Source organism: Sciurus carolinensis, chromosome 2, assembly GCF_902686445.1.
Source record: "Sciurus carolinensis chromosome 2, mSciCar1.2, whole genome shotgun sequence".
Classification (NCBI taxonomy): Eukaryota; Metazoa; Chordata; class Mammalia; order Rodentia; family Sciuridae; genus Sciurus; species Sciurus carolinensis.
Genome location: NC_062214.1, coordinates 49,342,801 through 49,358,291, shown reverse-complemented (window position 1 = coordinate 49,358,291; position 15,491 = coordinate 49,342,801). Strand labels below are relative to the sequence as shown.

Here is a 15,491-nt window from a genome sequence, read left to right as displayed (position 1 = left end):
TGGGAGACAGGAAAGCCAGGGAGCCTGACCTTGATGTGCCCTGGCCTGTACTTAATGTAAATGAGATGGACTGGGAAGTGAGGTATGGAGCCTCTTTATCTGCTTCTTCAACTTGCAGATGTCACCCAGGGCCTGGCTCAGCTATATCCTGATGTCCCTCTTGCTCCTAGTATCTGTGACTCCCTGCCTGGTTGTGCGTGGGGTCAACAGGGCCTTTATGGAAAGATTGCCTTCAGGGACCTTAGGAGTCACCAAATAAAGTAAATGTCCAATGGCATTGCTGCCACCACTATCCCTGAATTAAATGGCCAGGAGGTAAGTCAAGGCAGTAACAATAAAGGAAAATTTGAAATCATGGTTACTTATATCACTGAAGAAAACCAAAGGGTGATTTATTTTGGTGTTTACATTGATCACATTTGTGATAGAGAGCTAAATTGCCATGCATATTTGATGCATATTTTCTTTCCTACCAATTATCAAGTTCATGTTCTTTCAAGGTGCCAACATGCCTTCTGCTACCTGTGTGCTCCCTACTTTACAGTCACACTTTAAAGAGAGCTTGGAGAGGAAAAAGCCCACAGTGAGTGGTGCAGGGACCTGTGGTCAACTACCTCTGAATGAAGGCTTGGAGAACTAGGCCACCAGCGAGCTCCTGGGCTTTGGCTCTGTGATCCAGCCCCCTACTTCTTCTAGCTCAAACTGAAGATCTATCTTTCCCCAGGACCTAGTGGTCTTCAGCCTGCAATTGACTTCCTTTTTCAGTGCCCCTGCACAGCCTGTTCCTGGATGTCTTCGTAGGGGAATGGTTCCATATCTGCCACACCCTACCTGCCCAGGCTCTTCTGTGCATGTGCTAAGCTGTTCCAAACCCTTGGGTCTCAAAGGCAGCAGAGAACTTGGTTGGAGGTGTGACCCTGAAGAAATGTGGCTGGAGGGCAGGCTCCTTGAACCTCTATAGGATGCTGCTGCCCTGTGTGTTCACCGTGCTGACAGGCTTCCCTGTTTCTGGCTGCTCAGATTTCACATTTTTATTAGTAGCTAATTGCTGAACAAGCCTCTGACGACTTTATGGAAGCAACCTAAACTTGCCAGACCAGAGAGTGAGAAGGACCCCTGGTACTGCTCTTCTTGCCTCACTGATTTTCCCACTAAAAGGTGACACATAGAGCCATTGCATTGGAATGATCATCCCTTTATTCATAACTTTAATCATTGACAGAGGTCAAGTGATCAGTAGCACACTTTTCCCAGATTTAGTGCTATAATGCTAATAACTGAGACCAACAGATGAATGCCTGTACTGTCTTTGGGGTGAGGGATGGGAGGGTGCACCCTGCCCTACCCCTCAGGTCAGCCTACATCTGTCTATCCCCAAACCCAATGAGGCCCATCAGAGGACTCAGGCCCATATACTCAGACCCCCTATCTAACATATAGCATCAGTAAAGTTAATTACAGAAGGAAATGTGATATATTTAATCTGGCTATGATGTACTATTGTTTTCCCATCCCAGCTACTCCGTAATCACCCATTAGCACTTCCATCTGCCCACACGTGAGAAGATCCTAGAAGGTTTGTAACAGCTGGGCATAGGGCTGGGGCTGAAGATAACAAAGAGCACATGGGTGGTGTCCTTGCAGCTCAAGTTTTGCTGAAGAGGCAGATGTCAGGCGAGAGGCAGATATCAGGCAAAAGGCAGAACTCAGTGGCAACGAATAACAGGCACCTCGAACCTTCGGAGCCAGGGGATGACCCAGACTTCAGAATAGCAACTCAGAACCTGAAAAAAGAAGGGCCCACCTAAGGACCTTCTGACTGCCCAAGAAGGCCCTCCCCACCAAACGACTTTCCTGGCATGCCTTGGGCCACTAAGGCACTGTGCGTGTGTGTGCACATGTGGGTGTGTTCCTCACTGAAGAGGTCTCCCCCACCCCTATTTTTATTTGGAAAATTTTCAAACAAAGTTGAAAGAATGATTCAAGAATAATGTACTTTTCACCTATTTTATGAATTATTAAGTTTTGCCACATTTACTTTCTTTCTGCAGAGGTTTATATCATATATCATTATATCATATCATGTCATATATGGTATATCTATGATAACATGTATCAAGCCATATATAATATATGGATCATGTGATATGTCATACTATATATAACACACGAATATACACATGTATATATACTTTCTGAATTATATGGAAGTTTTTCTTGCTCTAATCTCCTTGTCCCAATTCTAGGCATTTCTCTCCTGAGATGTGCCTCTCAGGGAGGGAAGGGCAGGCTGTGTAGGGGGTGAGGGGGAGGATGCTGTTGTCTCACACTCTCCATGTGTGTCTGCATGTTGTGCCTGACCTCTTCTGGACTGAGGTTTGGAAGTGTGTGGTCAGAGAAGCAGCCCTGGCCTTGAAGAGTTAGTGGGTCAGTAGAGAGGGCTGGGCTGAGAGGGTGGCCCCTCTGCCTTACGCGCTTTAAGTCAGGGTTGGTTTGGAAGTCACAATTATCCAGGGGATGGTGTGTGGTTTTTCTGCACGTAGTTCTGCCGATTTTCACCTCCAGCATGTATTTCAGGCCTTTCACTACCTGAAAAGAATAAAGGAATAGGATCCTGGGTTATCAGGCACAGGGTGGCTAGGATGGCAGCTCCCCTGCTAGCAAGAGGTATGTTAAGACAGGTGAGGAGGTCTCTGGGGAGTGAGGGTGGCTCCCCAGAGACACCTCTGGGTTAAGGAAAACCCAGGTACTTGCCAGAAGAACTGATGGAGAGAAAGCCGGTGCCTGGACTCCCCCCAACTCCCTTTCCCCTGCCTACTCACAGGGCTGACTCTGACTAGGGCTTGAGGATGTTGTGTCCCATTTTAGGATGGCTCATTTCTGCCAAGAATTCTGCATTCAGGAGGGATTTCAGGCTGGGGTTGCCCCATCCCACAGCCTCCATGAACCCAACATGTTTGAATGGAGGACACACCGCCTGAGTTCGGGACATCTGCTAGCATCCTTCTGTATTCCTGGGAACAGTGTGTTTTGTTTTATTTTAGGTTTCAAAATAACCCTTCTCCATTTGGACATGGCCATGACCTAGTTCATTTTCTTCATTTTCTTCATTTATATTCTCAGAGCATTTGGAGAAAAGTTCCTCAAGTTTCAATCTCTGGCCCTCCAAATACCAAGTGAAATAAAATCTCCAGCATTACCAATGTACAGAGGGACAATGTCCTGACCCTGTCATGGAAGACTTTGGGGACTCAAGTCTAGAGCATTGCACTGACCTTCCTGGGGAAGGCAAGACCTGTGGTCCCTGAGGACAGTGGCACACACCAAACTGTCTTCTATAGTATGTTTCCTAATATCAGAGCACAACTGCAGTTTGGGGCTGGGGTTGTGGCTCAGTGGTAGAGCATTTGCCTAGCATGTGTGAGGCACTCGGTTTGATTCTCAGCACTGTATATAAATAAAAAAAAAAATAAAGGTCCTCAACAACTAAAAAAAAAAAATTTTAAAAACTTTGTAGTTGCCTGAAAGCATAAGATTATAAAAGTCACCACTAACCCTGTGACTCAGGGTAACCACAAATGAAGTGAAGACCATCTCTTTAGGGTAAGGCCACTCCCACATCCTTTCTCTCCCTCCAGCACCAGGGCAAGCTGGGTGTGTGGATGTCATCCTAAACCAACTTCCCACATCAGCAGATGACTGTATGGGTGTCCCTGGGTTTAGCAAATAGGAAACCACCAGGCAGCCACCTCCTGAAGGTGTCCCCTCACTGTTCTGTTTCCCGATGTCCATGCTGATCCTGCATTCTTAGGACCAGAGATAAAGGTTGACTGTGCCCCCTGGGCTCCTGAGGAAGGAGGAAGAGCACTGGGCAGACACAGTAGGTTACTAAGAAGAGTGATGGCCTTGCAGGATGTGACACTGAGCAGGCTGGTGGCATACCAAGTTTGTGAGTCAGAAAGGGAGTGGCTTGGGCACAGCTGTGGGAATGTATATATCAGGTGAATGGTGAGAAGCTACAGGAGAGGGTAAAGGTAGGACAGGGGTCCTGGGACCCTGGTGGGGGCAACTCCAACAGGTATAGCAGTGGTCTGCTCTGCAGGACTGTCGGGCTCAGCATTGCACTCTAGGAGTGGTGTTACTGGCCCTGTGCTCCTTACTCCCACTAACGGACTCTGAGCCAGAGGCCTGGTGACCACCCAAGGGAAATTTGGTTTGAGCAAAGAAAGTGCCCTGCGTTTTTGTACTTGGCTGTGAGTCACACTGGTTTTGGTTGCTGCCATCAGCTTCCTGTCCTTGTGTATGTTCCAGGTGGTGGGTTGCTGCCTCTTTGCTTCCCAGGAGTGTGTCTGATATATGGTCACCAGAACCTAGACCCTCACCTGCACCAGGGCTCGGCTAATGTAGGACTCCTTGAATAAGAAGATGTCATTTGTGCAGTTGTTGAACTTTTCCACACTGTGTCTGGCAGCTTTGAGGACTCCTGGGTCATCAGTCTTTATTCGTTTGGGAAATCCTGGCTTCACACCTGAGTTACAGTCCTGGGAACAGAAGTCTGAAGGAGAGAAACAAGTACCAGATGGGAACATTGATGGTAGCAGGGCACATGATCCAGGGGGGATTCTTTATGCCTTAGGTCACTCAGTTATTCTCTCTGCCCTGTAGCCCTCAGCCTTGACTACCCCTGACCCATCTACCCACCCTCACCCCACAATGCACTTGTGTATCCCCATGGCTGCTGTGTATTCAAAGCTGAGGATGGTGCTGAAGGTGTGATGTAGTCCCTATCTGTTATGGTTTGGATCTGTGGTGTTCCCCCAGAGTTTCTGTATTAATACAAAAATGTTCAGAGGTGAAATGATTGGATTGTGAGAGCTGTAACCTCATCAATCCATCCTAGTTTGAATGAACTGGATGGTGACTACAGTTAGGTGGGGTGTGACTGGAGGAGTTGGATTCCTGGGGGCATGCCCTGGGAGGGTTCATCATCCCTGCTGCTGCTTCCCCTTATTCTTTTTGCTTCCTGCCCTGTCATGAGCTGAGAGTTTCTCCTCCACTACCCACTTCCACCATGTGTGCTGTCTCACGTTGGTCCTAGAGCAATGGAGTCAACCATCTGTGGACTGAAATTTCTAAAATTGTGAGTCCCAAATAAACCTCTCCTCCTCTAAGTTGCTCTTGTTGGTTTAGTCAGCTTTTATGTTGCTGACTAAAACACTGTCTATAAGTCCCCCACCATACAGAACATTTTCAGGACCCAGGGGAATTTCCAACATGTGTTAAAGGAATAGTGAACATGCCCCACTAGTGGTGAGGTGTCTGGTCAGGATCTGGTCTTAAGGTGTTAGGAGAAGTTGACCCAGCCTGCCCTTTATCCCACCTTGTCCCAGCTAAGTGGATCACGTGGTAGTATTCAACCCAGTTGTGCCTCCCCACTGGTAAAGAGGCTGGTTGCCCTGGCTTCAGCCACCCTCCTCTTGCACTCTTGGCAAAACATCTAATCTCAGGCTGTGGCTGGAGCCCACCCTAGTGCTCCTACTTCCTGAACCCCAGCACTGGTGCCTCTCCTAGACTGCCCCCTGAGGTTCTCTGGGTACAAGTCTTCACTTTCCTATGAATGAATGCCATTCCGTAGGGCTCCAGTAGAGCCTGGCATGTAGTGGGTGAAGGATGGTAGGTGGGCTGGATTGTTTCCATTTTCTCTTGCTCTTCCTATACCATGAAGGCCCATATTTGGTTGAAAGATGGGGAAAGCAACATGAGGGGCTTCTGTCACTAGCATCTATGCCAGAGCTAGGCAGAACACAGGATCCCAACATTAATCCTTGACTCCCCAAACCCTTCTGCTCCCAGTTTCCAGAGAAACAGAGCTGACAGACACAGAGGATCCCTGATGACCCTGCTCAAGTCCAGCTTGCCATTCATTTCTTTGTTCAGCTCATTCACAGGTACTTGTAGCACCTACTGAGCCTCTTCCTGAGTCTTCCTCCTCCTGCCAGCTCTGGGCACTAGGGATGCAGCCATTTAATGCTCTACAAATAAACAAGATCAACAACAGAGTAGTAAGACATTTAAGGCAGGAGAGTGAGGAGGACAGGGGCCTGTCTGTGAGGATGCTGGGTCAGTGGGTCACATCCACGCACAGAGATCAGGGATCCATGATAGGCAAGGGGCACTGGTAGGCCAAGACCCAGGACATTAGGGGTGCTGGACTGAGGGGAGGGTTGGGGTGAGGCAGGGCCAGACACAGGTGTCTGATTTTTATTGTAAAGAAAGTCTGAATATAAATAAGCCACAGAGGCTCTATACTACAAAAAGTGAATAAGGACCTTTTCTGGTTGGTGGTTAATGAGTGTCTTGAATTTAGGATTCTCTATTTTTTTACTTTTTCTTCCCTTTGCTTGTGATAGAAGCCCCTCATGTTACTTTTCCTATCTTTCAGCCAAATATGGGCCTTCCTGGTACAGGAAGGTCAGGGATTTATATTAAAATAATAAAAAGTTCAAAGTTTTAGGGGGAAATTCTAAGTAAACTAGCAGGGGAGGGAGAATGGGATAGAGGGTCTTAGATTGGTAAACTGCCTCTCTTTTAAAGAATTCTCTGAGCTGGGCACAGTGGTGCACACTGTAATCCTAGTGACTTGGAAAGCTGAGGCAGGAGGATTGCAAGTTTGAGGCCAGTCTCAGTAACTTAGTGAGGTCCTAAGCAATTGCTAAATTTAGCAAGACCCTGTCTCAAAATAAAAAAAAATTAAAGGGACTGGGATTTAGCCCAGTGGTAAAGTGCCCCTAGGTTCAGTCCCCAGTACCTCTTCCCCCTCACACACACACAAAAGAAAGAAAGGAAAAAGAATTTCTTGAAATATTAGCATGCCACAAGGCTGGTGCTGACCAGTGTGGCTGTTTATTAAATTAATTACATTTAATTAATTAAATAGGAAATTTAGCTCTGTGGCAGGCAGCAGGAACCAACTTTCAAGTACACAGGAGCTGCAGGTGGCTATAGTCTCATTGCCTGCTGCAGGTGACAGTGTCCCTCCCAGCAGAGGGCCCTTTTGGGATATTGGGTGCTTCTTCCCTTGGCTTATACTTTTAGGAGGAGCCTCTCAGGTAAAGGTAGGGACAACCCTGAGTGTCTGTTCCTTCAGGGGAGACCTGGCTGTCTGAGGGTGTCAGCAGTGCTTACCAGATAAGCTTTGGGGCTTTGGTTTCTACTGTGGAAAGTGAAGAGGTGGGTGATGACCCGTAGTCACCCCTCCCCCTCCTCATTGGGCCTGCAGAGCCCCCTGTGTGTCTGGGTTTTAGATATGCTGCTATTTGAGGAAGTAATGGTGACAAGGGATACAGGCTTCCTGAGGAGTTGAAGTACCACTAGGTTCTTGGGATTATGAAGAGATTGAAACATTTGGGAGAAAAACACCAAGGTAAATGCAATGGAGCCTTAACAGTTTTATTGTGGGGAGCAGATCTGAGTGTCCCTCTGGAGGAAAAGTATCTCCCTCTTGGGGACAAAGTAGATGAACATAAGGCCTAATGGAAGGGGACAGGAGAAATAACTTTTACCTTGAATTGGGTGCTATGGTTTGGATAGGAGATGTCCCCTTACAGTTCCTGTGTTAATGCAGAAGTGTTTGGGGGTGAGATGATTAATTGTGAAGAGCTGTAACTTAATTGGTTCATCCAAGTTTGAATGAAGTAATTAGGTGGTAACTGTAGGCAGGTGGCTGGAAGAGGTAGGCTATTGGGGCCATGTCCTGAGAGGGTTTGTCTTCCCTGTGGCCCCTTCCTTTGCTCTCTCTGCTTCCTGGCCACCATGAATGGAGTAGTTTGAATCCATCACATCTTTCTGCCATGATGTTCTGCCTCACCTCAGGCCCACAGTGATAAAATTGGCTTGCCATGGACTGAACCTCTTAAACTGTGAGCCCCAAATAAGCTTTTCCTCCTCTAAATTGCTCATCAGGTATTTCGATGATAGCAATGAAAAGCTGAATATCACTCTGGGAGTTGGGAATTAGATAGGCCAGGGTCTGAGTAAGGCCCAGAACAGGAAAGAAGGGTGAAAATTTCACAAGGCAGAAGGATCTGAGCCCTGCAGGATGGCTTCTGGGAGAGCCCCCAGGGGGAGGGGCAGGCTTTATCCCAAGTAACCCAGTCTCTGAAACAGACTGGCCATGTGGGAGGGCGGGATCAGTCAGGTGGGTTATAACATCTACCTGGTGATGTTCTAACCAGGTGATGGATAGCACACCAGAAGTGAGGAGGGGTGATTGGAGCTCAGATCAGTGCTCTTATCAATAAGCTACTAGTGAGAGATGCATAAGTGCCATTCCCCATTGTGGGATCTGTAGAGTCCCTCCCTGGAACCCAGACGTTTGACTCCACTAAGTATGCCAGGATACTTAGTGGATAGCTACAGGCTATCGGCCACCTGTAGCCTGCTTGTGGGGTGGAGTCTTCTCTCCTTGTGGCAGCCCAAGGGGTGGGTGGTGCAGTAAAGGAGACATGAGTCTGGGGGAGTTCTGTAACTTTGAGGGTAATCTCAGTGGCTCTGGGGCTTAGCTTCCTTTGTGAAGAGAGGCCAGCACTGTATGACCAAGTGGGGTGCCATCTGGCAAATAGGTCCCCCACTGGCTCTCAGGCCAGAGGTCCAGGGTAAGACTAAGCTGCAATTACTTTGCAGGCCTCTCTAGACTTTGGCACCCAAATAACTTGACCTTTTGTTCTCAAGAAAGTAGTATATTGCTAGTGTCCCCTCTTCATAGAACTTTGTGGCCACATGGTCTGTGTGTTCTCCACAGCTGTGTCCTGCACAAGTGTCCTCTGGGGCTGTCCTTAACAGAATGCCCTCCAGTATGACATTCCCTAGTAGCCTTGAAAGCCTTTGCAAAAGGTCTCCCAAAATTAAAATAACAAAATCTGCTTCTGTTCCTTGAGCACCAGAGCTGGGGTTGGTGGGTCTGGGTGAGACCCTGGAACCTGCCTTCCCTGGGTGCTTCTGGCCCAGGTGGGGCACAGGTGGTGGCAGTGGGGGTCTCCTGGGCCCTGCAGAAGTCAGGTCAGTATGGGAAGGAGCCCAGTGTGAGAGGCTGCTCCCTGAGCACCAACTACCTACTTACCACAGGAAGTGGAGTGTGGGTTTTAGACTAGACAGCAGAGAAGACACACTTGTGAAAGGGACAGCGGTTTCAATGTATCTATGCCCTCAGAGAATAGTTTTTTTTTAATCTCAAGGTGGATTAATTTAATTGCCCATATTTTCTTTGTAAAGAAACATGTATTTTTCTTTTTTTTTTTTAATACTGACTTCCCTATTTTGGGTGGAAAGTTCAAGAAGAGTGTAACAACAACCACAACAACAACGACAAAGTAACAATCGTTCTTAGAATTTCAAAGGTAACTACTGTGAACTCTTTTTTCAAATAATATGTATGAGGTAGGAAGTATGGGCTGTGTCCCCAGAAAGTGGAGCAGACTGAAACTGGGGGCCCCTAAAAAATTGAGAGCAACTTCCTTAGATAAGACTGAGGGACTGCTCGCCCTGACTAGGGGGTCCCAAGGAACCTGAGAGCTGAGATCACCCTCTTCCCAGTCTGTCCAGCACAGGCTAACTAAATTGTCATGTTTATTTACTGCCTTTTGTCCCATTTTGCCACCTCTTCTCTTTTAAAAGCCTTCCTCCTCAGAGCCTCTAAAGAAGAAAATTTTGAAACAATAGTTTCTCCTACCTTCTTTCAAAGCTGGCTTTGAATAAAATCCATTTTTCTACCATTTTGACTCTGAGTATTTTGTAGCCTCTTCCCTGGGTGGCAATAGTATCCTGTAATATAAGGTAGGAAGCTTCCAGAACACTGAGATGCAGGTGGGGCTTTGGGGGCTGGGGTAGGTGAGGGAGGAGCAGTGCCTGGCTAGCAACTCGGTGACTCTTTGAGGGGTAGGGGACTTGGAGGGGAGATTGGAGCTAGGTGATGCACAGCACTGTGCAGGTACTGATCCAAGTGCGCTGTTCTTCCCAGGAGGCCCTGCCCCAGTACAGTCACAGCACTGTGGGGGGCCAGGGACACTCAGTGTGCAGAAGTAAAATGCTGAAGGGCTTGGAGAGAGGAAAGCTTAGCTTCTGCCCTTATGGGTTAGGATGCTAGTCAGTGCACATTAGTGTCCTCAGAAGTTGGGCTTTTTAGGAAGAGAGGAAATTAAATAGGACCCACTCCAGAAGTGCCTAGGTGGGCAGCAACTTCCCCTTTCTACCCTACAGCAGCTCTGGACCCTCCAGGGTACTAAGATGGACTGGGGATCCCTGTAAGGCTCCTCAGCTGTTCTAGACTCTGGGTACTGGGTTTATGCTCCTGTAAGTCACCCCTTAGCCTTCTGTAGCACTAACAGTCCATGATTTATAGAAACCTGAATGTCCCTCCTCTCCTGGATGGTGAGGATGAGAGTGGAAGGGAAAACTTGGAGGATATACTTTAATATCCCTTGCTTAAAAACACATTTCCCCCCCATATAAATCACAAATGACTTTTACTCCAACATTCCTGTCCCTGTTTCTATTCCTAATGTACCTCTGCACTCCCTTCTTTATAATCCTAACATTGATGTTTGGATTCCTGGACATGCTTCATGTAAATATCTTAAGAATTTAAATGAGACTGAAAGCAAAAAGGTGACACCAAAGTTTGGGGGACACTGTATTATTAGTTGCAGCAATTGCTCACTGTTTTCAGGCAGATTGAAGAGACTAGAATCTGCCCTGGAATTACCACTAACATACATGCCAATGTCTCCTAAAGGACTCCACAAATAGCTTCTGGGGTGTTCTACCACTGAGCCATCCTCAGCCCTTTTTATTTTATTTTGAGACATGGTCCTTGCTAAATTGCTGAGTCTGGACTTAAACTTGCAATCCTCTTGCCTTGCCTTCCGAGTAGCTGGGATTATAGGCCTGTACCGCCATGTCCACCTTCTTAAAAACTGAGAAACATTGGTCACATGTCCCCATAGGAAGACAATAGAATTTTGGACACTGGCCACATTTCAAAGTATTAAAGCTGAGTAGAAGACCTTGGCCTTTGGCTAGTGCCCCTCCTTCCTGTTGGTCCCCACCCTGAAGTCAGGGAGGGGAGTTTTGTGGAAGAGCTCCCACCTTTAGTAGAAAGGGGAAGTGTTCAGGGAGTGTAGGGAAGCTGGTCTTGCCCACCATCATCCTTTGTCAGGAATGATCTAGGTGGGCTTGGGAGATGGGGGAACTCCAGTGTGTGAAACCATCTCCCAGGAGGAAACCCAAGTACCTGAAAGCCAAACATTCCTGGGGGGGTTGGGGATTGCCCTTGTCATGGGCTGGTGCCCAGCTGGGTGCTGAGATCTTTGAGGAGTTTGAAGTTTGTGCCAAGGACTGAAGTGGTGGGAGGTAAGTGTCCTGCTCAGGGCTGCTGGTGTCCATTTTCTGCCCACTTGGAGATGAGACATCTGAATCCTGCACCCCTGTGTTCCTCTTACCTGATACTATCAAAATTCCAAGAGTCTGGATCCCTATCATGAAATCCATGGGCCATACCCACTTACTTGTGCTCCAGGGTACCCGAGTGATGGGGAAATGAGTAAACCCATCCTTTTGAGGGCACACATGTCCCCTTGGCATACTCAGGATGCTGGTCTCTCCCAGGATTAGTCCAGATATCTATTCCCACTCCCCGTGTTGGAATCCCAGCTCTGCATCTCACTGGCTATGAAACTTTGGACAAGCTGCGCAACCTCTCTGAAACTCTGTGTTTCCATCTATAATGTGGAGATGATGATGGCAGGAACCTTCCAGAACAGTGGTGAGAATACATGAAGTAACACACATGAATCAACAGTGTAGTTATCATCCAATATATCAACAAGCAATAGGGCCACAGTGAAGGAGGGAGGTCTCTGAGGGCAAACTGATGTCCAGCACACAGAATCTCAACACATAGAAGGTGAGTGAGTGGTCACCTCCAGGTATAGCCTGCAGTAGTTCCCAGGGGTTCCTGCAGGAGGCCAGGGTGTGGGTGCCCCTATCCCCCGCTTCAGAGGGTCTCTCTGGGTGTAATGCAGTGCTCCTAGCAGGTAGCTACTTGACCACAGATCCCTGCCCCAGGGTCAGAGGGGTTACTGCAACCTTAACTGAGGAGGGGGTGGGATGGGGACAGAGTGTGACACATGGCAGCCAGTGGAGCTTCCTGGAATTGATGAGAGATTGAGAAAGAAGGGCTTTTCATTTTCAACCAACGGTGAAAGGGCAGAGGCAATGTGGCAATTTCCTAAGTTCTTTTTCTTTTTCTTTTTTTTTTTTTTTTGGTACCGGGGATTGAACTCAGGGGCACTCAACCACTGAGCCACATCCCCAGTCCTATTTGGTATTTTATTTAGAGAAAGGATCTCACTGAGTTGCTTAGTGCCTTGCTGTTGCTGAGGCCGATTTTGAACTTAAGATCCTCCTGCCTTGGCTTCCTAAGCTTCTGGGATTTCCCTAGCCAATTTCCTAAATTCTGAAGGGCTCAGGGAGGAGACAGTCTCAGGTCTATACAGTTTAGTTAGTGGGCTTGGAGAGAAGCCAGATGCCCAGAGGGTGCCACCTGGAGTCCCTTCTGCCAGCTCTCTCCCTCTCAAAAAGGCTCTGAGATCTGTTCTCAGAGAAGTAAGGTAGAAGCTATAGAGGTCATGGGTGGGAGGTGAGAGTAGATTCCAGTCTGGGGCTCCTGGCCCTGTTCAACCTCCAGGCACTCTCACTCTACAGACAAGGCCCTTGATGGAAGGACCAGGAGCAATTGCTGTCACCATCACGGCAGAAAAAAGGGCTGCACCAGACAGACTCATGAGCAAGGGGCAAGGTGGCCGCAGAGACTCCAGGCCCACGGTGTACCTCTGTAGTGCCTTCCCTGACCCACCTCAAGTAAGGCTACCCAGGGTGGAGTGGGGATGTAGTTATTTCCCATTTCATGGATGCTGGGACTGAGGCTTAGGGAAGTCCCAGGATCCATGGCTAGTGGGTAGTGGGTCTGTAATGTCCTAAGGGCCCCCAAAAGTGAGGGTGGACTCCGGGCACCCATCTGGGTTCAGTGGCAGAGAACAAATCTTGGGAAGGTGGCCCCAATGCAGCCCGGATGTAACACTGTATGGCTCAAATATGGTGTGGATAGAGGAGGGCTTTGTCCAACATCCCTCACCAGCAAAAGTGAAGGCAATAAGGCCAGAAAGATGCCATAACAGTCATCCAGTGTGTGTGGTCTTAAGAATTCCCTAGTCTACTACAGTAGAGACTACTATGTCTCTACTGTGTCAGATGAGGACACAAGGCAAATCAGAACTTATGCAAATCAAAAACAGTAAGTATGAATAATTAAATTCTAGGATAAGGTGACACCACAGGCTCCATATCCCCTCCAGGACACCTTTCACCAAGGCGTTGAAAAGGGGCTTGCTTCTCTGGTGTCAAAGTTCATCTTCTGCCCCTGACTTCCCTCGTTGGCAGCAAGGGGGAAGGGAACAGGAAGGCAATGTGGATAAGGACAGAGACAGGAGGAGACACTGAGAAGCTGGGGTCAAGGGTCTTATGGTGTGAGCTAAGAAGGCAAGCAGCAGGTGAGGATGCAGGGCTGGCACCCTGTTCCCAGCTCATTGCTAGGTCTGGGCCTCCCACTTAGCAATGTGTTAACCACCCCATTTCTGAGCACCCACCTGAGGCTGCTGTGGCTTGTCCCCTTCTCTGAGAGCAGAAGATCCACCCACCGCCCCTCCTGTCCTGTTTCTGTTGCCTCCAAGCTGTGTCTCCCAGTGTTCCTGACTGTGACCCTTCCATGGTCCTGGGAGGCTGTGGACCAGCCCCTTGCCATGGGTCCTGCCTGAACCCTCTGCCTGGTTACCTTTGGCCAAACTTAAGCCCCCTTCAAAGAGGGACAGCGGCAGAAACCAGCTGCATTCTAAGTGCTGTCCCTGCCAGCAGAGAGGTGGGCTTGGTGACAGGGTTCCTTCGTTAAACAAGGCAGGGGCCCTCTCACTCTTCCTCTAAGGTCTGATTCTGCAGGCTGGGGAGGGCATCGCCCAACTCTTTCCCGGGGAGCAGGTGCTCAAGCCTGTGTGACTTGGGCAAGTGATCCAACCTGACTCTGCCTCAGTTTCCCAGCACACAGAGAGTGTTCCCCTCTTCCTCCTCCCCAGCCTCCCCTGCATGGGCCATTAGGGTGCAGACTGCAAGAAGGGTCACTGTCTGATTCTTAGGGTCCCTGAGACCAACTCACAGGAGAGCAGCCCGCAGGCAGGCAGGAAATAGGGACAGTCAGATAAAAGCTGCCGCCTAACCGCCACTCACCCTTCCTCTGGGTCCCGGACCCTTTGCGACCCGTCTCAGGAACAGCGTAGCAGCAAGTACCCGAAGACGCTTCCACTGTTCTCAACAGGGAAAGTCCCTGCTACCCCAGAGGCAGCTGCTGCCAGGACCCAGAGCCCTGTGCTTCTCGCCGCTGTGCTATCCTCTGGTGGCTCCTAGCCAAGATAGTACCTCGGGGAAGATCGGAGGCCGGGAGAAAGCTCAGGGACCCTGGAGCAATCACAGGGCTGGTACCCCAAGGAGCGACCAGGAGACCCTCCTCTTACCTGGGGAGGGGCCGCCTCTGGTGCTCGAGACCAAGCAGCAGAAGGCAAGCAACGCCGCGATCGACCGCATGACTGTAGGGCTGAGGGCAGTGCGGAGCAGTGGGCTGCGCTCTCTGGTCGGTGGTGAGTTGCCGGCCTGGGGTGGAGTCTGCTCTGCACACCGCCCCCTGGACTGGGGAGGGGTCGGGGCTGCCTAGTTTGGGACTGGGTAGGGGGGTGATTTCTTGCTGAATCATTTTAACCAGAAGCTCATCTCCAGATCTATTGGCCACAAAGGCAACCACTTCCTTTATAAGTTTCCAAGCGGCTATCATTTACTTGGGGAGGAGGAAGAGAAGTGAGACCTGCCAACAAAGTGTGGTGCTATTTTCTACCCCAGAAACACATACGGGAGGGAGGGAGGCTGGCTTTAAAAAAAAAAAAAAGAGGGGATTTTCAGAAGCAGAATCACTTGACTTTGTTCTCTCGAAGGAAGGAGCCACGTTCTCAACAGACCCTTGGCAGGAGAGTCTCTTGGGGGCTGGTGTGAGTGGAATCTACCCCTGAGGACTTGGGCAGGAAAACAGGATCCAGACTGCCCCTTTAGCGGAGGTTCATCCTCAAGCACATATGTCTCCTTTAGGCATCTCTGTACCTAGGAAACCAGGAGCTGAGCTGGGTTTTGTGATTGACTATTTAATCACTTCCCATCTTAGGCTCAAAGTCAGCAAAGGAGGGGAAGAAACAGGATGTGTCCCACTGGTTCTGAACCCTGGTAATGCTTCCATTTACATGCCAGCCCAGAGATTATAAACTAATTCTAAATTTGAAATGGTGCTGCTTCTTAACACCTGTTGACCTTAGAGACTCTGTGCCTCAGTGCCCCTCCTCCCCCAG

General features: G+C 48.9%; 1 protein-coding gene across 1 annotated transcript; it reads right to left on the bottom strand.

Annotated features, from left to right (window-relative positions):
- Positions 1-396: 396 nt before the first annotated feature.
- On the bottom strand, positions 397-14,872 carry Cst7 (cystatin F). Its single transcript, XM_047539636.1, has 4 exons — positions 14,616-14,872; positions 4,383-4,555; positions 2,473-2,589; positions 397-1,784 (listed from the first exon to the last, which is right to left on the bottom strand). The coding sequence occupies exons 1-4, from the start codon at positions 14,683-14,685 to the stop codon at positions 1,707-1,709; spliced, it is 438 nt and encodes a 145-aa protein (XP_047395592.1). The 5' UTR covers positions 14,686-14,872; the 3' UTR covers positions 397-1,706.
- Positions 14,873-15,491: the final 619 nt, after the last annotated feature.